At 43.5% G+C, this 27,459-nt stretch overlaps 1 protein-coding gene across 1 annotated transcript; it reads right to left on the bottom strand.

Moving 5' to 3' along the window:
* Window positions 1-18,439: 18,439 nt before the first annotated feature.
* On the bottom strand, window positions 18,440-19,572 carry LOC129163761 (uncharacterized). The gene is made up of 2 exons (XM_054742238.2): window positions 19,212-19,572; window positions 18,440-19,121 (listed from the first exon to the last, which is right to left on the bottom strand). Exons 1-2 carry the CDS (start codon window positions 19,366-19,368, stop codon window positions 18,598-18,600), a joined length of 681 nt encoding a protein of 226 aa, XP_054598213.1. The 5' UTR covers window positions 19,369-19,572; the 3' UTR covers window positions 18,440-18,597.
* Between the last annotated feature and the right edge of the window lie 7,887 nt (window positions 19,573-27,459).

Genomic DNA, 27,459 nt, shown 5'->3' with positions numbered 1-27,459 from the left:
CGAGAAGGCGTTTGATGCTGTTCCTCTCAAAATAACTCAGTTATCCGCAAAACATCAATTCCATCCAGAACACTTTTTATTCTCTCTGAAAGAAACATTCTGAGAACTTCATTCACGCATCCAAAACTCACCATTCTCATTTTAGTTCCATCCCGTCACAGGTTTGCTTTTAAACAAGTTTAATATCAAAACTGTTGAAAATTGTCACTAAAATTGCCATCCATGAATTGTCATTTTATAATTGTCGTTTCAAATTTTTCAGTTTAAAATTGTCAGTAATAAATTTCTTGATTTTTAAACTTGCCTCATTATTGAAACGAAACTCTACAACATCAACAAACAAGGCACTCTAAAATTCAAAGTTGATATGTGGTTATGAAGAGGTGAGTTTTGAGTTGTTTTTTGAATTCTGTGAATGAGTTAATGTTCTTGATGAGAGGGTGAAGGGAGTTCCAGAGTTTGAGAGCGGTGCAGGCTCTACTCCCCATGGTGCTGAGAAGGAAGGAGGGCACAGAGAGATGAATGGAGGAGGAGGACCTGAGGGAACGGGAAGAGGTGACGATGTGAACGAGATCTGTGAGGTAGTGAAGGGCGAGGTTATGGATGGCCTTGAAGGTGAGAAGGAGAATATTGTAGTTAATCCTGGTGTGCACTGGTAGCCAATGAAGTTGTTTGAGGATGGGGGTGATGTGATGAGTGATGGGAGTTTTAGTGACGATACGTGCTGCTGCATTCTGAACCAACTGGAGCTTACGGAGGGTTTTCTGAGGGAGGCCTGAGAGAAGAGAGTTGCAATAATCGATACGTGATGTAACCAGACTATGGACAAGAATAGAAGTAGAGTGGACATCAAGGGAGGGGCGAAGACTATTAATGTTACGAAGATTGAAATAAGCTGACCGTGTGATGCTATTGATATGAGATTGGAAAGATAATGTGCTGTTGAGGATGACACCCAGACTCTTGACCTGGGGAGAGGGGTAGTGATGGGAATTTCGGCTCTTTTTAGAGAGCCGGTTCTTTTGGCTCAGCTCACCAAAAAGAGCCGGCTCTTTCGGCTCCCAAGTGGCTCCTCAGATTTTCTGTTGCGTAAAGTACATTTATAACCAAAATAATGCAAAACTATGTGTAAAATGATTTACTAATGTAAAAAAAATGCTATATATCAAATATTTATCATTTCTATGGATTTAATAACTGAACACTTTCAGAAATCTCCACTTTCCGACTCCTGGCGCTCATTTTCTCACCATCTTCGTCGCACTCTCCTCTCTCTCGCTCGCCTTTTTCCTCCTCCTCATTCCCTCTCGCCTGCCTCCGCCCGCATGTGCTCTGCTGTGTGTCTGAGTCTTATCCTCCCTCTTCCCCGCCCCTACTGCTCTGTGTGTGGACAGTCTGGACACGCAGTTACACATGCTGACCAATCACCCGTGGCTTTCACCAAAACAAAAGGGGAGGGGGGAGGGGAGGGGACGGCTCCCAATGACGAGCCGGCTCCCGTCGTTCACTTCAAAGAGCCGGCTCTTAGAGCCGGTTCGTTCGCGACCGACACATCACTAGAGAGGGGGAAACTGAAGTATTATCAACAGTGAGAGAGAAACTGTCAAATTTTGAGAGGGTGTTTTTGGTACCAACCAAAAGAAGTTCTGTTTTGTCTGTATTTAATTTCAGGAAATTTGAACAGAACCAGGATTTTATTTCTTGAAGGCAGGTGATGAGGGAGGAGGGAGGAAGTGCAGAATTTTGCTTACTGTACAAATAGAGCTGGGTGTCGTCCGCGAAGCAGTGAAAATGAATATTGAATCTGCGGAAGATATTACCAAGGGGAAGGATGTATATAATGAAAAGGAGGGACCCCAAGACAGAGGCCTGGGGCACACCCAAAGGGACAGGAGAGGGCTGTGAGCGGGAGGATTTGATAGTAATGAACTGAGTGTGACCTGATAGGTAGGACTGGAACCACTGAAGTGGGATTTTAGCAATGCCGATGGAGGATAACCTATGGAGGAGAATGGAATGAGATATTGTGTCAAAGGCCGCACTCAGATCAAGGAGGACCAGGATGGATAGTAGACCAGAATCAGCAGCAAAGAGGAGATCGTTAGTTATTTTGAGGAGGGCTGTTTCTGTGCTGTGAAGTGGGCGGAAACTGGAGTGGAAGGGTTTATAGAAGGAGTTTAGTGTCAGAAGGGTGTGGAGCTGGGCAGCGACTATTTTTTCTAAAACTTTTGAGACAAAGGGTAGGTTGGAGATGGGGCAGAGATTAGTAAAAATGTTAGGATCCAAACCAGTTTTTTTTTAAGTATTGGAGTAACTGCAGCAGTTTTGAAGATAGAAGGAACAATACCGGAGGAAAGGGATGCGTGAATGAGAGCGGAGACGAGAGGGAGTAGGGAGGGGAGACAGGATTTAACCAAGGACGTGGGAAGGGGGTCGAGAAGGCAGGTAGAAGGCTTTGACTTGTGGATAATATCTGATATCTCAGAATCACTGGGAAGTTGGAAAATGGAAAATAACTGTGTTGGTTCAGGAGGATCATATGGGGAGGTGGGGGGATGCTTTGGTTGATTTCACTGTGAATTTTTATTATTTTTTCATTGAAGAACAGAAGAAGGGCATTACAAGTAGCAGTAGAGCACGTGTGGGGGCAGAGTATCGGATGGCCGGTGAATTTTATTGATAATCGAGTGTTGCCTCGATTGGAGTTGATTAGACAGGAGTAATACTGTTGTTTGGTTGAGATAATAATTTCATTTTCTGTTCCTCACTTCTGATTACCTTCAGTGGTGTCTGTTTGTTGCAACCACCAGGTACAAAAACTAACTTGTTTTTATTTGGCTATTTTTCTGTCCTGTTTGTTTATTATCTTCCTGCATCTCCTCTCAATCCTAAAGGAAAACTGCTACCTGCCTTCAAATTTTTTCACCTTATGAGTTACCTTTGAACTGCAGTTCAAAAAGATCTACCGACCACAAAAATAGCGGAGTGCGCGCTGACCGCACCGAGGTGAATTCACCGGAGGACGAAACGGGTGATGCGCACTGCAACGCAGCAGTAAAATGCATCAGGTACAAATAAAAGACAGAAAACATAAAAGGATATGAGCCGACATAAACGATCACGTGTTAAATTTGTTTTTGAGGTGGCGACACTTTGAGAATGTTACTGTGGCCGTGCTCAGGACGCATCTGTCTGGAGTGTGTCAATGATCAGAGCTCTTCACCTCTCTGCTCAAAATAATCCCAGCAGAGTCCACATAAATAATGTAATATAAGTAGAACCAAGATCGTTTCGAGCTCCCCCTGGGTGTGTTGAGGGCTTCCAGTTTGTCGCGTGAGTTGCTGGATCCTAGCACACATTTGCCGGAACAGTCCTTTCAAAATAAAATAGTTCCCGGATCTTGTTCCGGCAAGATCCGGCCAAAATTAAGCCCTACTCATATCCATTATACTCCTAGCAAGCAGAGGGAGGTAAAATGTATTTGGTGAACGAATGTTCAGAAATATTTACATTCCATGCTACTTGCTTTTGTTTTAAAAGCGCAATGTTTTGATAGTAGAAGTTTATTGATGAAACATCCAGTTAGAGTAAAGTGGCATCCTCATCTGTGCAGATTAATCAGTACAGACACAGAACTGGGATTACAACATGATGGTTTCATGTGTTTATCACTTATTTCAGAAGATGATACTTGTGGCTTTTACACACACACACGCACACGCACGCACACACACACACACACACACACACACACACACACACACACACACACACACACACACACACACACACACACACACACACACACACACACACACACACACACACAGCTTCCCTTTCATCTTTCAGCTTACAGTTCATAGGTGAGAGCTTCAGCCTGTTCTCCCACCTTCACCTTCTAATCCAAATCCCAGCCAGTGTAATCTCACTCCCCCACTCTGAAGTACTTCTATTTATCCCAGCCTTATACTCCTGCCAGCTCACTCCGGTGTTGCAGGGAAGAAGAAAAAAGGATTTCTCCTGCTCTTCCCTAGATGGACACTTCACTGAGGCTGTAAGTCTCCATCAACATGGAGCTCCACGGCGGCAGCACACTTGTTATCATGCCACTTCCAGCACAGCTTTCTCTGGACGACGTAAACACCTGAAATCCCTTCCTGCATGGCATGAACACCTGGAAAATGTTTGTGGTGTAAGACTGTCAGCAGTGTCTGTGAGATGCAACCAAAATCATGCAACACACAAGAAAATGTTCATTATGTTTGTTCTGAGTCTTTGTTTTTCTGGGTAAATCACAATCAGATCTTCACACTAGAAACTCATTTTGTTCTTTAGTAGATCAGTTTCTTATTAATTGGCCACATTTACCTCTTCTCAGAGTAGGAGGTAAATAGTTACATTTCCTCCAAGACAGTTTGGAAAGCACTCACAAAAGGAAGCAAAATGCACGTGTCTGCAAGATGAAGGTATTTTTCTCCTCAATGCCATCAGATTGAAGGCAGAGATGAACGCTGCGTCTTCCATGGCTAAAGGTGTGGATTACTCATTTAAACAATATATTCAATTCAATTCAATTCAATTTTATTTATATAGCGCCAAATCATGACAAGAGTCGTCTCAAGGCACTTCACATAATAAACATTCCAATTCAGGTCAGTTCATTAAGCCAATCAGAAATAATGTTTCCAATATAAGGAACCCAGCAAATTGCATCAAGTCACTGACCAGTGTCAGTGACTTTACAGCAATCCTCATACTAAGCAAGCATAAAGCGACAGTGGAGAGGAAAACTCCCTTTTAACAGGAAGAAACCTCCAGAGAATCCTGGCTCAGTATAAGCAGCCATCCTCCACGACTCACTGGGGATGGAGAAGACAGAGCAGAGACACACACACGCACACACGCACACACGCACACACACACACACACACACACACACACACACACACACACACACACACACACACACACACACACACACACACACACACACACACACACACACACACACACACACACACACAGACAAAGTAATGTGTCTATAGTTATATTGTGATTTCTTAGTAAATATTCTATTTGGTGAGAGATAAACTTTATTGTATTTATCCTAGTGAATCTATAATTAAATGGGTAAACTAGTAGTAGCACATCCAATGTCAAGGAAAGCAAAAAGTTATTATCAGGAGAGGGAGAATGTTTAAGTGGTTAGCAGCAGTGTGTTAGACAATGGCCCCCTCCATGAGGCCACCACAGCTCAGCAGAACATTGTTGTAGCTTCTTCTGGGGAGAAAAACACTTAGAGAGAAAATAAAGTTAACAGCTGAAATTGCAGAAAATAATACAGTTAAAGAGCAGATTGTAGAAGAAAGTAGTAGAGTGAAAAGTGGTCAGTGTGTCCTCCAGCAGTCTAAGCCTATAGCAGCATAACTACAGAGATAACTCTGGATAATCTTTCCTATTTAGATGGAGGCATGTTGGAGGCAGGGCAAGGGAGAGCCGTCTTTACCGACTGTACACTCCACCTTCCTCTACTCTCCCACTTGTCCAGATTTAGGCTAACGTCAGATTTTAACCATAGGCCCTATCAAATAAAAATGTTTTAAGCCTAGTCTTAAAAGTAGATGAGGTGTTTGCCTCACGGACTAAAGCTGGGAGCTGGTTCCACAGCAGAGGAGCCTGATAACTAAAAGATCTGCCTCCCATCCTAATTTTAGATATTCTGGGAACCACCAGTAAACCTGCAGCCTGAGAGCGAAGTGCTTGGTTAGGAACGTATGGAACAATCAGGTCACTGATGTATGATAGAGCTTGATTATTAAGAGCTTTATATGTGAGAAGAAGGATCTTAAAATCTATTCTGAATTTAACAGGTAGCCAATGTAGGGAAGCTAAGACAGGAGAGATATTATCTCTCTTTTTAATTCTCATCATTACTCTAGCTGCAGCATTTTGGACAAGCTGAAGACTTTTAACTACATTCTGTGGACTTCCTGAGAGTAATGAATTACAGTAATCCAGTCTTGATGTAATAAATGCATGAACTCGTTTTTCAGCATCATCCTGGAAAGGATGCTTCTAATCTTAGCAATATTCCGAAGGTGGAAAAAGGAAATCCTGCAAACCTGTTTAACCTGGGATTTGAATGAAATGTCCTGGTCAAAGATAACACCAAGGTTCCTTACTTTGTTCTCAGAGTGTCTGTCAGTCATCCAGGTCATTGTAGTCTAATGAGCTTTGAAAGAAAAGCGTCTGGACTTCTTTGAGTTGCTTGAAGATGTTTCGCCTCTCATCCGAGAGGCTTCTTCAGTTCTAAGGTCAAATGGTGGAGAGTCCCAGATTTAAACCCAGTGGGAGTGTCCCCCCGAAGAGGGAACAAAAGACCCCCTGATGATCTTCTACATAAACACATGAGCCAAGGTGTGAGGGTGGGTGTTGGTCCTATTTAGCCAGAGTTTTGGGTGAGCTCATTGTGAAGCCTGGCCCCACCCTATCATGAGAATTCCTGAGGTCAGATGGCCCAGGATATGCGTGGGTGTTGAGGCATCTGGGAAGGGATCTCAAAACTGGATTATAGATGGCAGACAGTTGGTGTCGTAAACCACCGCCTCTGTTCAAAGATGGTTGCTCACAGTGGACATAAATGGCTTCCTTTACTCCTCTTTCAAACCATCTGTCCTCTCTGTCCAAAATGTGAACGTTGGCATCCTCGAAAGAGTGACCTTTGTCCTTCAGATGCAAATGGACTGCTGAGTTCTGTCCTGTGGAGGTGGCTCTTCTATGTTGTGCCATGCGCTTGTGAAGTGGCTGTTTGGTTTCTCCGATGTAGAGGTCTGGGCATTCCTCGCTGCACTGTACAGCATACACCACATTGTTCAGTTTGTGTTTAGGAGTTTTGTCTTTCGGGTGAACCAGTTTCTGTTTGAGTGTGTTGCTGGGTCTGAAGTACACTGGTATGTTGTGTTTGGAGAAAACCCTCCTGAGTTTCTCTGATACACCGGCTACATAGGGGATGTATGTGTTTTGATTTTGACCCAGGTGTCATCCACATGTCTGTACCAGTGGCTGGGTGCTCTCTCTTTAAAAGAGCCAAGAGCCTTTCTTACATGGAGTCAGCTGATGTGAGTTGAGGAGGAGAGAATTCCAAGAGTTGAACTCAGACACTCAAATTTTGTACATCTGATCTGACCATCTGTACTTCCTGTCTCAGGTTGGACAGCTCCTGTGTCATTTCACATCTCATTTCAGTGAGAAAATCCATTAATAGTTTGTCTCGGTCTGCAGCCATCCTGAGAATGCCACAAACCCTTTATAGTGAAAGAAAATAATGGATTAAAATTAGTTAGAGATAGAAAGAAAGTTAAATGAATCAGCCGGATTAAAACATGATGGGTTGGCTCGCTGGAGTTTTTGACAATTCAAAATGCTGCCACATTTTCTAAGTTAACGCACATTTCTTCTAACAACGGTAGTTTTTGCATCTTTACTGTTCCCCTGCTTGGGGTGAGCCGGGATCCCTTTAGCTCACCCATAATTCGAATCCTGCGTATAGCACAAGTTTGTCATGTGAGTTGCTGGATCCTAGCAGACAGTTGACGGAACGGTCCTTTCAAACTAAGACAGTTCCCAGATCTTGTTCCGTTAAGATCCGGCTCAAATTAAGCCCTGCTGATAAGAGAGCAGAGCAGAGAGCAGCCCTGTCTCAGCTCAGCCAGACAGAAAACCACGTGTCGATGTCTCGCCCATTCTTGACGTACAACTTTACGTCATCCGTGTAGAGGAGGTCGCTGATTGCTGTTCCATTCTTGAGTCGATATCCAGGTCCTGCTGGACCTGAATGAAGCCTTTTGACACTGTTGACCATCACTTGCTACTGGAGAGGCTGAGAGACTGGGTAGGCCTATCAAGATCTGATCTGGAGTGGTTCACTTCTTATCTGTCTGAGCGTTCCTTCTCTGTGGCCGTCAAGCATCTGTCCTCCACCACCTCCCTCACCCATGGTGTCCCACAAGACTCTGGGCTGGGGCCTCTACACTTCCTCCTCCATCTGTTTCCTCTTCAGCACATCCTGAGTTCCTCTAAAGGAGTCTCTGACCATCTTTATGCAGATGACATCCAACTGTACATCTCCTTTAATCCCCATGAGATGTCTAAGCTGCAGCTGTTACACACCTGCTTAGACTCTATTAAAACCTGGATGATGGAAACTTTCTACAGCTGAATGAAGATAAGACTCAGATCCTCATCTGTGCCCCAGACAAGAGCTACAGAAAGAGAGTTACGAAATGCTTTGAACTCGCCAACTCGCAGTCACGTGGTGCACGGAGCTCTCAATAGTTCCAAACATCCCAGCGCCGTAAGTCAGTTGGAACAGCGTATGGCGGGACAAATCACAAAAAATGAATATTGTCACATTTCGTCTGGCGATTTTTGGTAATGATAATAATTATACAGTTTAAAGTATGTCCTAATTCCTTCACAAAGTAGCCTATTTATTTTTTTCCAAGCATTTGTAGGAAGACAGACACACGTGATTGTTGCAGGAATACGACAGTCCTAACATATTGTAGAATACATTTAGACCACTATAATATATTATTGCAATAAATTTGATATAGTAATGCAACACACTGCTCTAATATAAGCATATTAAATAACTTTAAGTCCTACAAGAAGCCCTAAAGTTGAGTTTTAATATCCATTTTAAAGTGGTTTATTGAAAGCTAGAATTTGCTCCAGCTTATCTGGAAGAAAACATGTAGCTGTTTATGCTTTGAATGATGATCTATTATGTTCAGTAGAATACATTTTACAATCATTACTTTATATTTTTATGTGAAGACAGTACATGCATCTATAACCCAGTTTATCTGGCTTCTATAGCCTGACTCATAGCAACTAATTAAAAAGAAAATTTCAATGAAACTGTATGGTCAAACACAGTAAATTTAAAAAGTGTGTTAACTGTGAAAAAATGAATACAACCTTGTACAACATGTATAATAGCATTTTAAATAAAGCATTTTACCAACATTGTGTTTAGTCATTACATATGCACAAATAAGCTGAATCATTCATTATGAGCAATGTACTCAAGACCTAATGAAACTCTTTTGAATAACTTTATTTTGATGATTATTAAAATAAAATGTGTCCGTGGGTTAAAATTTGAAATTACTAATTTTAGGGTTGGATAAACTTTTAAAATGTAATTTTACATCTCTATATTTTTAGTTTAGTTCAATATTTTCATATATACAAAAATAGTATTTTAATAATCCCTTAATAGGTTGATTATCTTACCATGGTTGGCTGCGCTGCATACAGCTATCGGTCTGAGGGAGGAATCAGAATTATGGCTTACCCAAAGATGCAGAGAGAAGAAAATGGTTGGCTCAAGTCAGCAGGAGCAACCTCACCATGACCAGAGATGACAACAACAAAAAGCTGTTGTGCAGTGAGTTTAATGTGCACTCTCAAATGCTTTCTGTCAAGGCTCTACATGTTCTGCTCTCAACTGCACAAGGCTGCAATAAAACTGTTAAACGTGGCAGGAAATAAACTACAGTAATACACCCCTCTACAGGCACATTTTGAGGAGGGACAGTTTACTAAGCTTAGGCGAGGCAAGGTGAGACTCAGGGCTGATGCTGTTCCAACCCTGTTTGTTCATCGCCCTGAAGCAAGGAGGAGGAAGGACCCCGCAGTGAGAAGTACAGCAGAACCACTGCATGTTGATCCACTGAAGAAGAAGAAGAAAATATCATATCTATAGCGCCTCTCAAGGCAAAAATCACGAGGCGCTTCACAAAAACAAAAACAACAATTAAAAAAATGTAAAAATATAAAAAAGCTTTTAGAAAATGTTTAAAAATATTTGTAAAATGAGCAAAAATAAGCAATTGCGATTTAAAAGAAAAAAATATTGAGAAAGAGAGAGAGTGAACAGGAAAGAGGGAAATCAGTGGATCCTGAGGAAGGTGGAATAGGTGGGGAGAGCAGAATAAGGAGAGAGTGGTGAAGAAGGTCATACAAAAGCCAGCTTGAACAAGTGAGTCTTCAGCTGCTTTTTGAAGGAGACCACTGAGTCCACTGATCTCAGGCTCAGGGGGAGAGAGTTCCAGAGTCTGGGGGCCACAGCAGCAAATGATCTGTCACCTTTGGTCTTTAGCCTGGTGCTGCACAACCAGTAGGCTTTGATCACTGGACCTCAGGGACCTGCTGGGGGTGTAGGGACTAAGAAGATCACCAATGTAAGATGGTGCTTGTCCATGTAAGGCCCTATAGACCAGAACCAGGATCTTGAAATGAACCCTGAAGTTGACTGGCAGCCAGTGAAGCTGGAGGAGAAGCGGGGTGATGTGGGTGTGTTTGGTGGACTGACCAGTGACCACATATTGTACTCAAGTAAACTGTGGTACGAATCTTTTGAAATATTAGACATTTGTATTTATTTTATTTTAAAATTATTCTTTATTCTAATGGTGCCATTACAATTTCAGAGAATGAGGAAAGCAGCAGCAGCAGTGAGGCAAATGAGATGAGGGAAAGTGAGAGGGGACAGAAGAGAGGGACATCCCAGGAAGCCATGAGGAGCCGGCGTCAGGGCCAGGAGGAGGAAGGAACAGGCTATGCAACCAGGGAACCCAGCTGGAAAACCGAAGGGAGGAAATCAGTGCTTTGAGCTGGATCTTGCCATTTTCTTTATTTTTTAATTCCTAGATATTTTAGGATTTTTACAAAACTCATCGCTAATTCCTTCTGTGGTACCTTCACATATAGGTTTGACTACTGACACTGATTAACTTCTCAAGTTCCTCTTCAGTTTATTATTTTATTAATTATTTTAAAGATACATTCAAAGACATGCTACATTATTTTGATCACCGTTATCTATATTACAAAACTTTTATGATTTTCTTTGAACTCAATTTAAATTTTTTTGCCAGTTATGAGCTACTGATTGTTTTGCTCAACAACAACAACAACAACAACAACAACAACAACAACAACACATTCTTTTACAACCCAGACTTCACAATTTCCAAGAAACAAAGAAGGCTTTGCTAAACGTCTATCTTCCATTACATTTCACACATCACATTAAATCACTCCGTATCCATTACACCATCTCATTTTTCATATCTTGTCATGTATAATTAGTTTAGGAGAAATAATTAAATTCATTTCATAAACTATATACTGACTCTGTCTGAATTAATGCAAAGTGTGTTTATGTGTCACAACCTGAGGGGAGCCCTTATCGTTAACTTCTCTGAGCTACACAGCTGCAGCCTATTGTCCCCACTCTGGCTGTGTATAAGGGGAGGCGGGAGGCACCTTCCACTTGCCGGATGATTACTCTTTTTGGGTAGCTTGTGCCAACTTGGTCTCCAGGATAAACTCTAGTTTTGACTTTGTGATTTTTGGATTAGGTTTTGGACACTTGTTTTGTCACCCTCCAGGAGCTCCTCACATTCCACATTTCTGAGCCATAACTCTCCTGGATATCATTCTGAACCTCGTCTTCTCCTCCTTCTTAGGATCGAACCGCTCTGCTGCCTCCCACCTACCTGGAACCTCCTGGATTCTCGCCCCTCCTCGACTCTTGGTACCCCTCTCTCTTGCTCCCTTCTACCCCTCACATCGTAAGACCTCCTTTGTTCCTTCCACCATTGATTCTCGGCTGAAACCTGAATATAAAAGACTTAATTTTCTCCAGCCGCTGCCCTGAACTGCAGCCCAGCCCTGACGTTGTCAGGACCCCCGAGTTCCTCCTTATTAATAAAATGTTTTTTTACTCACCCAGTATGTGATTCACCCTGTGTGTGAGTCTGTCTGTCTCGGGTCAGATCCCTCCCTCAAAACATGACATTATGGTCACTAAAGAAGCAGAGAACCATATAATCTTCTGATTAGACTTTCAAAGATCAGATTGATATTTCATATTTATATGGAATCATCACAGCTTATTGGTCATACATAATATGCAGTGTCAATCATTATCAAGTTCACTTGGATTCTGCATACATACACACACACACACATACATATATATATATATATATATATATATATATATATATATATGCATTATCATTTGCCTGGGTGGGCCTACTCTCTTTTTACTAAGACCCACCCAGGTATACCTGTAGCCACGCCCTGTGTGTGTGTGTGTGTGATCGGAGCTTTCTCTGTTTAAATTAATCACAAATAATTCTATTTTTGTTCTAATGACGATCTAAAGACAGAGGTCTGGTAAATTAGCTCCTTTTGTAACAGATCTGTGATAGATTTTTCACAGCAGCCTACAGCTGATACATCACTGACAGCTTCGGTGATGGCCATGTGAGAACCTCCTGCCACATAAACCTGTTCCACCCATAGAAAATCCCTTCAGCAGGAACTGTGCATGAACCCATTTTTCCAACTTCCTGTGGTGTGGTTGAACTGTTTTCCACACCTCACTGATGCTAGAGCAGGAAAACCTGATGCACAGTCTGACCCATGGACGTAATTTTCACTTTAGAAGTGGGGGGGACACGTGTGTGTGTGTGTGTGTGTGTGTGTGTGTGTGTGTGTGTGTGGGTGGGGGGGGGGTCTTTACAGTATGTTCTAATGGGAAACAGGCTTCAACACAAATGGTTGTTTTCTGCTTGGTCCTAGAGCTCAACCAGTGCCAATTTAATATAAAGTATTGGTAAAAAGTGCAGGGGTGAAAACTTGACTTTGGAGAAAGTGGGGGGGACATGTCCCCCCTGTCCCCCCCCAAAATTACGTCCATGGTCTGACCTTCAGAAACTGTCTGTGGTGCAGAGGATGCTAATGAAGAATATTCATACCAGGGTTTGGAACGAGAAATCAAGGCGGTGGAGCAGCGTGCCGAGTGCTAACACGGGCTTCTCTGCTGCATCATCAGCCTTTCAAAGAAGAAAGTGTATCATTAAATTTTTACAGTCGTTCAGCTTTCATCTCCACGGTGACATATCCACTCAGGCTTTTTGGTGTTTGAAGTAACAAAATACATGTTGGGCCAAGTTTATTCCTTTTGGTTTCTTAGTTTTTTCTAAACAATAAACCAGACTACCTGCTGAAGGTCCAGCAGCACTTTTGTGAGCAGGACTCTGTGTCAGGTGAGCTTTTGATGACGTTTGATTTTTAAGGACATTTTGGTCTTTGAGGAAGTCGTAGGGTAACTGGACCGCATACGTTCTGCATTCAGTGTAAAAGAGGTTGAAGGTGTCCAGAAGTCTTTATCAGATGTCCATACCACCTCACTGCTGGTTCTACTATGGGCTCCTCCCAAACAGCCGGACTCCTCCCTGTCCTGATAAATGATGATGATGATGATAAATGACCCGCACTTGTATAGCGCCTCTCAGAGTAAGGACTCCAAAGTGCTTTATACTACAGTGTATCATTCATCCATTCACACACTGGTGGTGATGAGCTATGATGTAGCCACAGCTGCCCTGGGGCACACTGACAGAGGCGAGGCTGCCGAGCACAGGCGCCACCGGTCCCTCCGACCACCACCAGCAGGCAAGGGGGGTTAAGTGTCTTGCCCAAGGACACAACTGCAGAATTCTCTGTCCGGAGCCGGGATCGAACCCGCAACCTTCTGATTACTGGACAACCCGCTCAACCTGTTTAGCAACTGCTGCTGCGACGGGTGCATCCAGCTGCTCCGTGGAACAAGCTCGTTACCTACAGCTCACGACCAAGTTTCTGGTTCAGGAAGCTCCAGGGCAGAACAGTAGGGATCAGCCCCTCTAAGTCTGAGGTCATGGTTTTCAACAGGAAGAGGGTGGATTGCCAACTCCAGGTGGGAAGAGGTTTCTGCTCCAGATGGAAGAGCAGCCCAGGCTGAAGCGGGGGACTGGTAGGTGGATTGAGATGAGAGAATCAGCAGCAGCGTGAACACTTTACTGGTCTGTCCTGGTGAAGAGAGAGCTAAGTCAAAAGGCAAAGATGTCCAACTATATTTTAACCCGTGTTAAAATGGTACTTACGTTATTGCTGCATTGTTGTTTAGTTACCGGTGGTCCTTTATTCAGTCATGATCTTGGCTCAAATGACATTTTCCGAGGAGAATAAAGTGCTTCAACTGATTCTTTAACCAATTAAAAGTGCTTTGATCTCCACACGAGGCCACGGTGGTCGTCCCTGCTGTCGCTGGCCAGACTGAACTGGAGGAATCTGCAGGGATAGAAACAAAAAGGCATGCAAAGTGGCACCAAGGTGGCGTCCTAATTAGCAAGGAAAATGTTTGTTTCATGGTTTGGGTTAAACATGTATACGCGGCGAGTCCTGCTGTCAGCATGGGAACAAGGAAGCTACATTATGCAGTCGTCTCACACACCCCCACCAGTGCCAGCAGCAGCAGTCCTGTCTTCTCTTCCAGAGAATCAAATAAACATGGGAGCTTTTACTGCAACGTCTAGGAAAATGTGACTTCAAGGAAGGATCTGCTGAGCACATCAGGTGCTTGTAGCCGTTTAAGAGCCTCCTTTCCTTTTGGTCATAAAACCTCTGTGTGAATCAGGGGGGATGAATGCATTTGACTTGCAAACAGTTTTGGTAAATCAAAAGAAAAAAGTAATGAATTATTTATTTCATCATGACAACATGATAATTAAATGCATTAACACAAATTAGTCCTGTTGATTTATTCAGTTCCTGTGTTTTTGTGAAGGAATGTCATCTAGATTGTTTGAGCAGCAGCATCTTCAGTCCCACACACAACCCTGGAAATGCGGGCTCCTGGTCCAGAAACACAAAAGGTCCATCGGCTCTGGTAACATAAACAAACCTGCATCATCATTTGCCTTTTACATACACTCATAATGTGGTATTAGATGTACAAGCATTCAAAAGGTTCATTTTGTTAGAACAAAGTGTCTTGCCCAAGGGCACGCCGACTGCAACAGATGGGGCTTGAACCTGCAACCCTTCAGATACGGGACGGGCATTTAACTCCTCTGCCACCATTGCACCCAGTTTATGCTAACTGGTTGCTGCTCGATGGTGCTCTGCTCAGTCCACCCTAATGTGGGGGTGCAGTATCTAAAGGCCTTGTCCACTCAGACTCATTCTTCTGTAGGAAATGACTTCTGCACGTTTAAATGAGATGTTTCTTTACTTTTGCTAACATTTATTTTATTTTGTTTACATTAAGTGTGGAGTGTGCTCTATCTGGACCTGCTAACATCTCCTGTAACTCAGACATCAATCTCATTTGGAGGAGGGATGCCGATGTGAGGTTATCGCTCTGCCACAAGACCTGTAATGCTTCTAACAGCAAACCCTCAAAAAGTGGCTTCTAACCAATGTTCGTCATCATTTCTCATGTGTAAACAAAAACAAACTCCCTGGACCGATGTGAGCAGCGTAAGATATGTGCACTCTGGCCCATGGACGTAATTTTTTTGGGGGACAGGGGGGCATGTCCCCCCCCCCCCCCCACCTTTTCCAAAGTCAAGTTTCGACCCCTGCACTTTTTACCATCCAAAAACTATATTACGCTATATTAAATTGACACTGGTTGAGCTCTAGGACCAAGCGGGAAACAACCGTTTGTGTTGAAGCCTGTTTCCCATTAGAACATACTGTTAAGATACCCCCCCCCCCCCCCCCCCGCCACATTCTAAAGTGAAAATTATGTCCATGCTCTGGCCACACTGGTTCAAAAACCCAATCTTCCCAATTGTTGTGGCTTATTAACATAATCAATGCAGCAGTTTCTGTTAGGTTGCTTTTAAAGAGGTCCTTCATTGAGAAACCATTTTATACTCATTCTGTCTGATTCTAACGGGTCACTCTGAGTTTTTCATGCAGGCTGAACATGAAAATAGTCTCCTACACCTATCTCCTGCATTAGCTTCAGATAGAAAACAGACGGTGAAACTCTAGGATTAGAAAAGCCTGACAGATCTACGTCACACTGTCACTAACATTCATGGACTCACCCATCTGGACTCACGACGGGGAAGGCTGTTGTTGGCTTAGCGTCCAGCAAACAGCAGAGAACGTCTGGGCTAGTAGAAGCTACCTGTTAGCATTAGCAACTCCACCACACAGCAGAACACCTCCAGGCTTGTGTTATTTGTGGAGATAAAACATCAAAGTTGGAGAGCAAACAGAGTCAGTGGTAGAGTCGTGTTGCTGTTATCCAATCAGAGGAGTGATGCTCAAATATCAGGAAATAAGACTCTAAACCCTGTCGTCTGAAGCTTCTTTCACCTCTGGACTAATACTCTGTTCTGAAATAGGTGCACCAGAGCTTTTTTTCCCGAGAGTACGACTTACATTCATTCTTACTAGAGACCACTGCAGATGTGTTAAAATATGCGTGAAGGACTTGTTTAAGAGAGAAAATAACTTGTTTCTCACTAGTTATGTGGTCAGGGTGAGCTAAAGAACTACCTCACAATCCCAAATAAACTCGTAAATATTCAAATAAACATTTTGTGTACTGAATGTGTTTGAAGCAATGTTGTTTTGAGACAGTTTCCTTGCAACTTGATCTTTATGTCATGTTCCTAGTTAGTGGAATGTAAACTTGACTTTCATTAAACATGTGAATTTACTGTATCAGCTATTGTTGGTGAGAAACCGTCCAGATCCGTCCTTAAACGTAATATCATTCCTGTTCACTCTCATGAGGAGCTGAGGGGACCTTTCCTTAGGTCAAAAGGGAGGTTACACTTGGACAGATACCCTGTCCATCACAGAGACAACAAGCAAGACATTTGAACAGACTGCCTCAGATGTCCACAACCCCACTGCAGCCCAGCAGAGACAGAGTGACTGACATTAGTCCACCCACATTAACGATGCTCCAGATTGGATCACGCAAGATAAATAACCTGCCCTCAAGGATGGCAGAAGCTATTGAGTCTCATCCTTTTGGTGAAGACTTTGGTCTGAATTAATGGACAACAAAATCTATTACTTAGATCAGAACATTCAATCAGTGGATTAATTGCAGGTAATTTAATGCCTCAGCTGGAATTGATTCTTTTTTTTATGCAGCTGTGAATGATTCAAATGGAAGTAGAGAGAAGGAGGAACCCCGCTCAATGTGTTTGGTGTAAAAACAGGACATACTTCTGCTAACAGAACAAAAGATTCAACTTGGAGGAGTGCACTTCCGGTAACAAAAACATGCTTATTATTCACCAAAATATGCAAACTGCACACATACGTAACGGGAAAAGGCTCATCTAAACGACAGAATCCACCTTTCCTCTTCAACAACACAACATGCCAACAATAAGCAGCAATTAGCCGCTAACTGAAAAGCCTGTAAAAACATGCTAGAGCAACAGTGCAATACAGTCCTATCCACAGCAGCAGCTGTTTCAATTACAGCTGGAATATGGAACATTTACATAAAAAGCTGTGTCTTTTCTCCCAGCTCACTGGCCTAGTGGCAGAGTGTCCGCCCTGGGACTGGGGGATCAGAGCTCAAATCCCGGTCGGGTCATACCAATGACTTTAAACCCAATGGCTCCCTGCTGGACACTCAGCTTTGAGGGATTGGATTGGGGGTGATCAAACTACCAAATAATTCCCGAGTGCAGCTGTGTCTGCAGCTCACTGCTCCCCATGGGGAACATGAATATATTTCATCGTATTTCTAGTGAAAAAAAAGTTATTTACCAGAAACACAGATTAGAAAAGTATTCACTTTATGAATGTATGAAAAATAGCCTTATCGCTCATAATTCTAATAATTAATTCGGAAATTTGCGGTTGTGACGGCTGAACTGATTTCAGATACGCTATCCACATATCACCACTAGGGAGTGCCAAATCACCATTCTTATGAGTCCCATAGACGGTAACAGCAAAAGTGTTCTATAAATGTGCTTAATATTCACCAATATATGCAGATTCAGCATAAAAAACAAACAAAGCTAATTTCATGGTTACAGTTTTTTTTCAGTCGCTAACAAGCTCTCACCCAAACTTCAGATAATTGTTCAAAACTCTTAACACAGATTCACTCCTACAAAACACACTTGGCCAAATGGAAAAATTTCTTCTCAAAAACACATTTTGATAAACATAACTCTTCATTTCAAAATAGAACATATCTTTCTTTACACACACTATCTTTACCCAAACACTGGACATCTGGCTCAAAGTGAAATTATTCTGTCAAATAGTAGAACTTGTTTTCACTTCACAAGATACATTCAGTCAAAGTACACCAGGTTTCAAAATACTGGCAATTGTTGTCATTACAAAAACCGCATAGAGTTTTATGTTTCAGTGTTAGAAGTATTTGCATGCAAAACATGCAATCCACCATTTTTACACTACATTTCTTGGTTGTGAACTGTATGTCCACATATAATGTGCACATTTCAAAGCATTCCAGTAAAAAGCTAATCCTTTTTTCTTTTACTGTTTATTTCAGGAGGTGCAGCAGAAATGTTTACAGTATGACAGAACAGAAAATGTTCTACAGTATTGCTTGTAGTAAACAAAATATCAATGAAACAAACAAAAGCATTCTGAAAAAAAATAAATAAAAACGCACAAAGCCCAGATGAAAAGGAGGCAACTACAAAACACACAAAATTACTGTAGCTAATCTCTGTGATCTTCAGGGTTAGGCCACATATTTTCATCAACATTGCATCTGACATCATCCAAAGCCATGCACATGGGATAAAACTGCCTGCTATGTCGGATCCATTCTTGGCAATCATCAACCGTGATGTCCCTGCAGCCAGCATCCATAGCTTCCAGGAGGGACGTGTGGCTGATGGTCGTAAACTTCCACCTCCATGCAGAAAAGAACTCTTCTATGGGGTTGAGAAAAGGTGAATAGGGTGGAAGGAGGAGACGTACTAGTCTTGGGTGGGCTTCAAACCATGCTGTAATGGCTTGCGAATGATGGAAAGCCACATTGTCCCACGTGATTACAAAGGTCCTCATGATTTCACCCTCCTGATTCTGCTCTGGAACCAGGTGCAGGTGGAGATCATTGAGAAAGACAAGGAGGCACTCGGTATTGTAGGGTCCAACCTGGCATCTGTGAAGGAGTAATCCTGCATTTGCAATCGCTGCACACTTTGTAATGTTTGCCCTTCTCTGTCCTGGCACATCAACTGTGTGTCACAAACAGAACTCAGAAGACCCGTGAAGACGCCAACACAGTAAAAATATATATAAAAATTCTTTATTGAAAGCAGAGGTACCTGGAGGGCAAGGCTGAGGCAGGTTCAGAGGCAGGCTAAGGTCAAAGTGGCAGGCAGAGAGCAAGGCAGGGGTCAGGCAAAAAACAAGGTCCAGAGGCAAAGATAAGGCAGGGTGGATGGCTGGAGAACTACTGACAAGGCTGTAATAATCTGGCATCTGTTGACTGGATGGCTGGTTCTTTTATAGCAGGGGAAGCAGGTGAATGGGATGAGGCTGATTACAGGAGCAGGTGGAATGAATGGAGCTGATTGAAGCTGACAGGTTGCTGGGGAAAGCAGGGCTTGGCTGGAGCTTGGTGAGAGGAACCAGGTGAGCTGAATGAAGGTATAATGAGGAAGTGGAGGAGGGTGAAGGATGGGAGTCATGACACCGTGGCCCTTTTTCCGATTACATTTTGTCCACGTCAACGCCTTTTGGCCAGATTGAATCCTGCCTCACCTATGTATATAAATACATGAGAGATCTGGTTGGCCTCCAATTCCATAACTCTCTGAAACAAAGTTTATGCAAGTCACATCATTACTGTATAACATCCTGGACTGCAAAAGATCAAAGCTTACTGTATAGAAATGGACATTGAATTGAATATACACTATACCTGGACATGTAGTCATCGTAGCTCCATGACTGTCACTGTTCCTCTCAAATGGAACAGTGTAGAGCTGCTCCATCCACATTCTGTGTTTGGACAATGTCTGTGTAATGGTTGTCAAGCTGATGCTATCAATATTGTCAAATATCTCATGGTCCTCCACAATTCTAATCTGAATTTCATGCAGTTTTATGGCATTATTTGCAACAACCACTTCCACAATGGCAAGCTCTTGATCATTATTGAGGAGCTTTCCTCTTCCCCAGAGGGTGAAAGACGTTGCATTTTATAGAGGAAAAAAAATGCATTACCATATGGTCTTGTTTATACTTCAAGTAACAATAGAAGCAATCCATTATAAATGCAATACATAACTGTTGGTTTGTTGAAAGATGCGTATAATGGAGGCAACCATTGACCTCCTCAAATTGGGCTGCAATCTTTCACCAGCCTTAGTGAAAGACCATGGTTGATTGCATGGTCAATGATGGTGGCACGAATTTCATCACTCACTACTGTTCTTGCAACCCTTGGAATTCCACCACCACACATTCTTACGCCTCTACCTTGCCCTCTACTTGGGCCTGCTCCTCTCCTTGGGCCCCTTCCTCGTCCTCTTCCATGTCCAGACATTGCAGTGTTTTTCCTTTCTGTTTCTGTTTCCAAATACTTGACACCTGAAAGTCCTCCTTTTATTTTAGTGTCAATGCAATAGAAATAAATAACACCTGCCACTTAGTCTAAGCCTGAATGTAATCAGCTGTGGTAGGCCCAATTTACCCAACATACATCAGCTGTGTGTAAATTATTGTTATTAATTGTTTGTTTATTATCAACTGAGATATATTGTTTTTGAACTCATCATTTCAGAAGCAGAGGGTTTTATACTTTATTTAAGGTTAGGAATATTGTTTTTTGCTATTGTGGAATGTTGTGTGTTAACATTCGCAAATACTACAAAAGAAATCCATAGTTTTGTTGGGAGGAATAGCTTCTCTGTTAAGACAATGTAAGCATTACGGAAATCTGATGACTGACTGCATATTGTGTGAAAACAACATGGAATGTGTGAATTGTATGGCCACAAAACACCAATGCTGTACTACTTGTATTTAGAGTTTTGAAAATGTGACAGCTGGTTGGACAAATGCTTGTTAGCGACTGAAAAAAAAATTGTAAAAGCATTAACTTGCTGCCGTTGACATCAGAAGTGGAATCGTGAGGGAGGAGGCTAACTTATTGGCAGCATTTCATTTGGTAATCTTTTTTGTTGAAGAAAATGATGCTAAGGGCCCCGTTGCTTGTTTTTCTTCTAACTACAGCATAGATAAGATTTTTTTTTACCTTTTAAGCTGACAAGTTGTGGAAGTGACACCACTAACATCAGTGATGCTCTGAGGAAAGCAGCAGTGTTAGCTGAAACTTGTCAGCTTAAAGTAAAAAACAAATATTTACTACGCTGTGTTTAGAAAAACACCAGGAAAAAGGAAATTGATGGATTACACAGAACAAGCGTACAAAAGATGATGTTATGGACTGGTTTTTTATAGCATTGAGCATGCTGTTTGTGTTCAGATCCAGGATGTGGACATTAAACATAGCTAGGAGAAGATGAACCTGAACTCATCAAAGATTATTTGGTAAGTACATTTGTGTGTCTCTCTGCTCCTGACCTCGGGGCTGTTTTCACAAAGAGTTTTTCCCAAAAGACAGGCTTTGATTTTCCCAAATTTGCTAGCCTGAAGGTGCTCTCATTCACCATAGTAACACATGCTGGAGAACAAACCTGCTCCTTGGAATAACAGCAGCTAGGTTTGCTGAAGCTTGGTGAATGTGATTGGACAAGCCATATTACGCCACCTTTTTTCTTGTAGGTATGTATATATATATATATATATATATATATATATATATATATATATATATACATGCATATATATGTATATAAAGATGTGCAGGAAACAGAAGGAGAAGATATTCTTCATATATGTCAGTTATTGTTTAACTATGCCGAAGATAATAGCACAGGGTACCATTTGAAAGTGAAGGCTGCCCATATTAAATCTCTAACCCCCCATAGGACCTGCACTGATTTTGGTCACACAGAGGAAACAATGACAAAATGCCTTGACTCCGTGTCTTCTGCCATAACATTGTTCGATAAAGTGTTTTTGTAACTCTTGCAGAAGGTTTCACTAAATCTGCAGCCTCTGGCTTTCTCATTGTTAGACTGCTGCTTTTGTAGGGATTTTGTGACACTTACAGCAGAAGAAGAAATAAAAGTGCAGTGAGAACAATCCTTCAGTGTTTGGTTTTGGTGTTTAAGACAGATGAGTCGCAAAGTTCAACACCTTTTGATTATCAGGAAACACTTGAATGGTTGCCTTGGTTACTATGAGGAAACCCTGGCAACAGTTGTAACATTTGTGTGGACTGGTTCTCGTCACACTGATGCAGTTCATACAACATGATGTGGGATTTTAACACAAACTAATATGTAGTTTACCTTGTAGAACAAGGCTGACGTCTGTTATGGGATGTTCTTACTCCTGATGGATTCACCCTTTTTCCATAACCCCAATTTTCCAGACGCACACACAAATATTAGTATATTTATGTAGGTACTGGAAATAGTCTCCCCGCACACACACACAAACTTTTAGTATATTTTTGTAGGTACTAGAAATAGTCTCCCCACACACACACACACACACACACTCACACACTCACACACACACACACACACACACACACACACACACACACACACACACACACACACACACACACACACACACACACACACACACGCAAATTTTAGTATATTTTTGTAGGCACTAGAAATAGTCTTCCCCCCACACACACATTTTAGTATACTTTAGGTTTTAGAAATACCCCCCCACCCCCCCACCCACCCCCCACCCACACACACAGGAAATGAGGTTGTTGTCCACCAATCCAACCCCTTATATAAGGCCCTTTACCTCAGAATAACAGTGTGCCTGACCTGAGAGGAGCTGCCTTGTGATGTAAATATAAAGCAGTTGCAGAAACGCTGTTTGGGTTGCACTTGAAATCTATTCGGCTGTGTCCCACCTCTGAAAACGTGTGACGCAAAACTGCCCTCAGAGGTGTAACGTATGTGGCATGAAAGCCTGTCTAAAGTGGCTGCTAGCAAATGTGGGCCAACGTCAACCCAGGTCATCAGAGATACTACACAACCAGGGAAAAGTGGGACGGGACCTGTGTCTGGGTGAGCAGATAGCATTTACAGAGCCACAGCGCCTACAGAGGACATGTTTTTGTTGAATGCAGACGCTGAGGTAGCATCATCATCATCACATTTCTGTAGGTACCAGATGGTGCTGTCTCACTGAGTGCGTGGATGAGTAAGTAACACAGAAAACCGGAGGTGGGACAAAACCAAATTAATTAGACTTCTGGAAAGGCAACTATGAAATTGCTGTGATGAGTCAGGTACCCCTGGTGCTCCTGGTCACTGGGCAACCCAAGCTACAATACTACAGTACAATCACAGTACTATAAAGCTGCAGTCACTATTCCTAATTATTTCCTTCAGTTAGTTTCTCATGAATTTTCTACATTTGTGCACATAAAGACTTAATTAGAAAATAATTGACATGGACTATTTTTGAGTTTTAGAGCTGTGGTACTGGTCAGTGGTACCAGCACTCCGGCAATGTTTTTGTGATGATGATTTTTACAGACTCTTGGCCCATCACATTTCTTGCTGCCGATCTGAATCATGTGATTTAGAGAATCTGCCGATACCGAGTCCCAATCTGATCCTTCAGCAAAGCTTTAAAATAATAAGAAAAAGAGAACACATCCAGGTTCTTCTTTAAGTTATTAATATTTATTAATTTATTTGACTCTTGATTTATGTAATTTCCTTATTTTATCTGCCAAAAAGCTGTAGTGAGTAGTGCACATTCCCGCGATGGGGCAGGAATGCATCACCACAACCAGCAGGATCACATTTCTCTGCACAAAACCTGTACTTACCATGGCAGCACAGCTCCAGCCGACTGTCAAACGTTTTGCTGTTCATCTGCAAATTCTCTTTGTTAACCTGTCTTTCAGTGTCGGCTCTGTGTGAATGGGTGAATGACTGGTTGTGTTGTGAAGTGCTTTGGGGGGTTGTAGAACCCTACATGGCACTACACAAATACAGGCAATTTACCATTATTGCGATGAACTGGCAAACCTGGACTAAATGCAGACAGGTGACTCACAGTACATCCCACTAGTGGACATTCTGTCCATTGACATACATATATGGACAATGGGTTTCCATAGACTCCAATAACACGTTTTTGAAGAAAAATGGGAGATGGCCACCACCGCCATTTTGACTGTGTCACAGGTTCCGTCAAGCCCAGACAATTCCATAAAAGGGAAGAGAGGTGGAGCTGAGGGTGGGGCAGTAAGGCTGGGATCAACCGAAGGCACCCGGTCGAACTAGCTACAAGCTAACCTGGAGCTAAGCTAACAGAGGTAGCAACCTAGCTACAACCGGAGTTAACTGTGCACAACACCAGAGCTTCTGAGTCAGAGATACGCCGGGCTGACCGCTGGGTAAAACCGGGTGGAACACAGTGGTCTCCTGAGAGCTCCACAAGCCGGCGGCCGCACAGCAAACAAACACAGCTGCGATCTGAGATGCGCAGAACTGCCACTGGGGAGAACCGGGTGGTAAGGTTCCCATCCCAGAGCTCCACAAGCCGTCAGCCCGTGCAGCAGTCAGGAGTCGCGATCAGACAGAGATGCGCCGAGCTGCAGGAAGGGGAGAACCGGGTGGAAAACATCGGTCTCCCGAGAGCTCCACAAGCCGATAGTCGGAACCCAGCTCCACCAACATGTTATATTTCAACCCATTTTCTAAAGTGCAGCATTATGTTAAATGCACTGGGTTTCACCCTATTACATTTAAATTTCATGGTTAAACAGTACATGTTAAAATCTAAGCTCAGTTCGGCAGTGACCTAAAATACATAAATATAATTTTACTTACCAAAAAAAAATGAAGTGGAGACTCCTTGGACGCTCTATTAGTGCAATTAATACCACAGCAAGTCATTTTGTCCAACAATCGCACAAATAATATCCAAAAAAGAACGCACAAATGCTACAACTAATGGTCTAAGTTGAGAGACTGAAAATGACAGTTTTCAGGCGAGGCCGAGGCTCAGGCTGAGGCCTTTCCCCGGAGCTAGCTCTGTGGTCACGTGGGTCTGATGCTCATTCATTATACAGCATTTTAGACTTTTAATACACTTAAACAGAAGAGTGAGAAAAAATGTACCTCCCTCAGAGTTGTCATGAGTGTAAACTAGATCATTTAAAACAAAAACATGTTTTGGTACCAGGCTGTAAACATGTTTATTTCTGCTGTGAAAATGGTATTTTTAACATGGGAGTCAATGAGGATTTGCTCGCTTCTGACACCAGCCCCTAGCAGATGAGGGTGGAACTGCAATTTATTTCACTTCCGCATTGGACTCAATTTCTGTCCTGCATTGTGGGGGCTTGATTCTGTCTCTACTAGGGAAGACACATTAACCACTGACTTTTACCAGATCTTCCGTTAAAACGATATTTTAGGTTTTGTGTGAAAATAAGTCCCGGACTACAAATGTGCTTCACGAAAGTGACGTCAGCGAACCAGACGTGGAGAAAACTGAGTGAAAATGGCTGTAAGTTCAGCAAAGTTTCTTCAGGAGGAAAGAACCACCATACATCTGGTCATGTGATAAGTAGCAGCTACGCTAGAGGGGAAGAGATTATGTGGTGACATCATATATGCAACGTGCAAGTTTTTAGTTTGTAGTCGTGCTAATTACTCCTCCTTGAACCGTCACCTTATCGTGGTGGAGGAGTTTGAGTGCCCTAATGATCCTAGGAGCTATGTTGTCTGGGGCACTTAGTGCCCCTGGTAGGGTCTCCCATGACAAATTGGTCTTAGGTGAAGGGTGAGACAAAGAACGGTTCGAAGGATCTTTCATGGCGGTTAAAATGAAGAGTCGGAGTACCCGGCCCGGAGGGTTACCGGGGTCCCACCCTGGAGCCAGGCCTGGGGTTGGGGCCCGTGAGCGAGCGCCCGGTGGCCGGGCTTTCGCCCATGGGGCCCGGCCGGGCCCAGCCCGAACCGGATACATGGGCTCGTCCAACTGTGGACCCACCACCCGCAGGAGGAACATGAAGGGTCCGGTGCAATGCGAATCGGGTGGCAGACCAAGGCGGGAGCCTTGGCGGTCCAATCCCCGGACAAGAAAACTAGTTTTTGGGACATGGAACGTCACCTCGCTGGCGGGGAAGGAGCCGGAGCTTGTGGCAGAGGTTGAGCGGTACCGGCTAGATATAGTCGGACTCACCTCGACACATTGCATTGGCTCTGGAACCCGAGACCTGGAGAGGGGTTGGACACTCTACTTTGCTGGAGTTGCTCCGGGTGAGAGGCGGAGGGCTGGGGTTGGCTTTTTGTTAGCTCCGAGACTCTCTGCCTGTGTGTTGGGGTTTACCCCGGGGGACAAGAGGGTAGCTTCCTTGCGCCTTCGGGTCGGGGAACGGGTCCTGACTGTTGTTTGTGCTTATGGGCCAAATATCAGTTCAGAGTACCCACCCTTTTTGGAGTCCCTGGGACGAGTGCTAGATAGTGCTCCATCAGGGGACTCCATTGTCCTGCTGGGGGACTTCAATGCTCACGTGGGCAATGACAGCTTGACCTGGAGGGGTGTGATTGGGAGGAACGGCCCACCTAATCTGAACTCGAGCGGTGTTTTGTTATTGGACTTCTGTGCAAGCCGCAGTTTGGCCATAACGAACACCATGTTCGAACATAAGGATGCCCACCGGTACACTTGGTACCAGGGCAGCCTAGGTCACAGGTCGATGATAGATTTTGTAGTCGTATCATCTGACCTGCGGCCGTATGTTTTGGACACCCGAGTGAAGAGAGGGGCGGAGCTGTCAACTGATCACCACCTGGTGGTGAGTTGGATCAGATGGCAAGGGAACATGTCGCGTAGACCTGGCAGACCCAAACGCATAGTGAGGGTCTGCTGGGAACGCCTGGCAGAAGAACCTGTCAAGACGGTCTTCAACTCCCACCTCCGGCAGAGCTTTGACCACGTCCCGAGAGCAGTGGGGGACATTGAGTCCAAGTGGGCCTTGTTCCACTCTGCGATTGTCGAGGCGGCTGTTGCTAGCTGTGGCCGTAAGGTGGCCGGTGCCAGTCGTGGTGGCAACCCCCGTACCCGCTGGTGGACACCAGAGGTTCGGGGAGCCGTCAGGCTGAAGAAGGAGGCCTACAGGGCGTGGCTGGTCTGTGGGTCTCCGGAGGCAGCAGACAGGTACCGGATAGCCAAGCGGGGTGCAGCAGTGGCAGTTGCCGAGGCAAAATCTCGGGCGTGGGAGGAGTTTGGTGAGGCCATGGAGAAACACTATCGATCGGCTCCAAAGAGGTTCTGGCAAACTGTCCGGCGCCTCAGGAGAGGAAGGCAGCAACTCGCTCACACTGTTTACAGTGGGGATGGGGAGCTGCTGACGTCAACTGAGGCTATAGTCGGACGGTGGAAGGAATACTTTGAGGAGCTCCTCAATCCCACCAATGCGCATTCCGAGGAGGAACCAGA

Source organism: Nothobranchius furzeri, chromosome 14, assembly GCF_043380555.1.
Source record: "Nothobranchius furzeri strain GRZ-AD chromosome 14, NfurGRZ-RIMD1, whole genome shotgun sequence".
Lineage (NCBI taxonomy): Eukaryota > Metazoa > Chordata > Actinopteri > Cyprinodontiformes > Nothobranchiidae > Nothobranchius > Nothobranchius furzeri.
The sequence above is the reverse complement of the archived record's forward strand: the minus strand, read 5'-3'. Positions and strand labels throughout refer to the sequence as shown.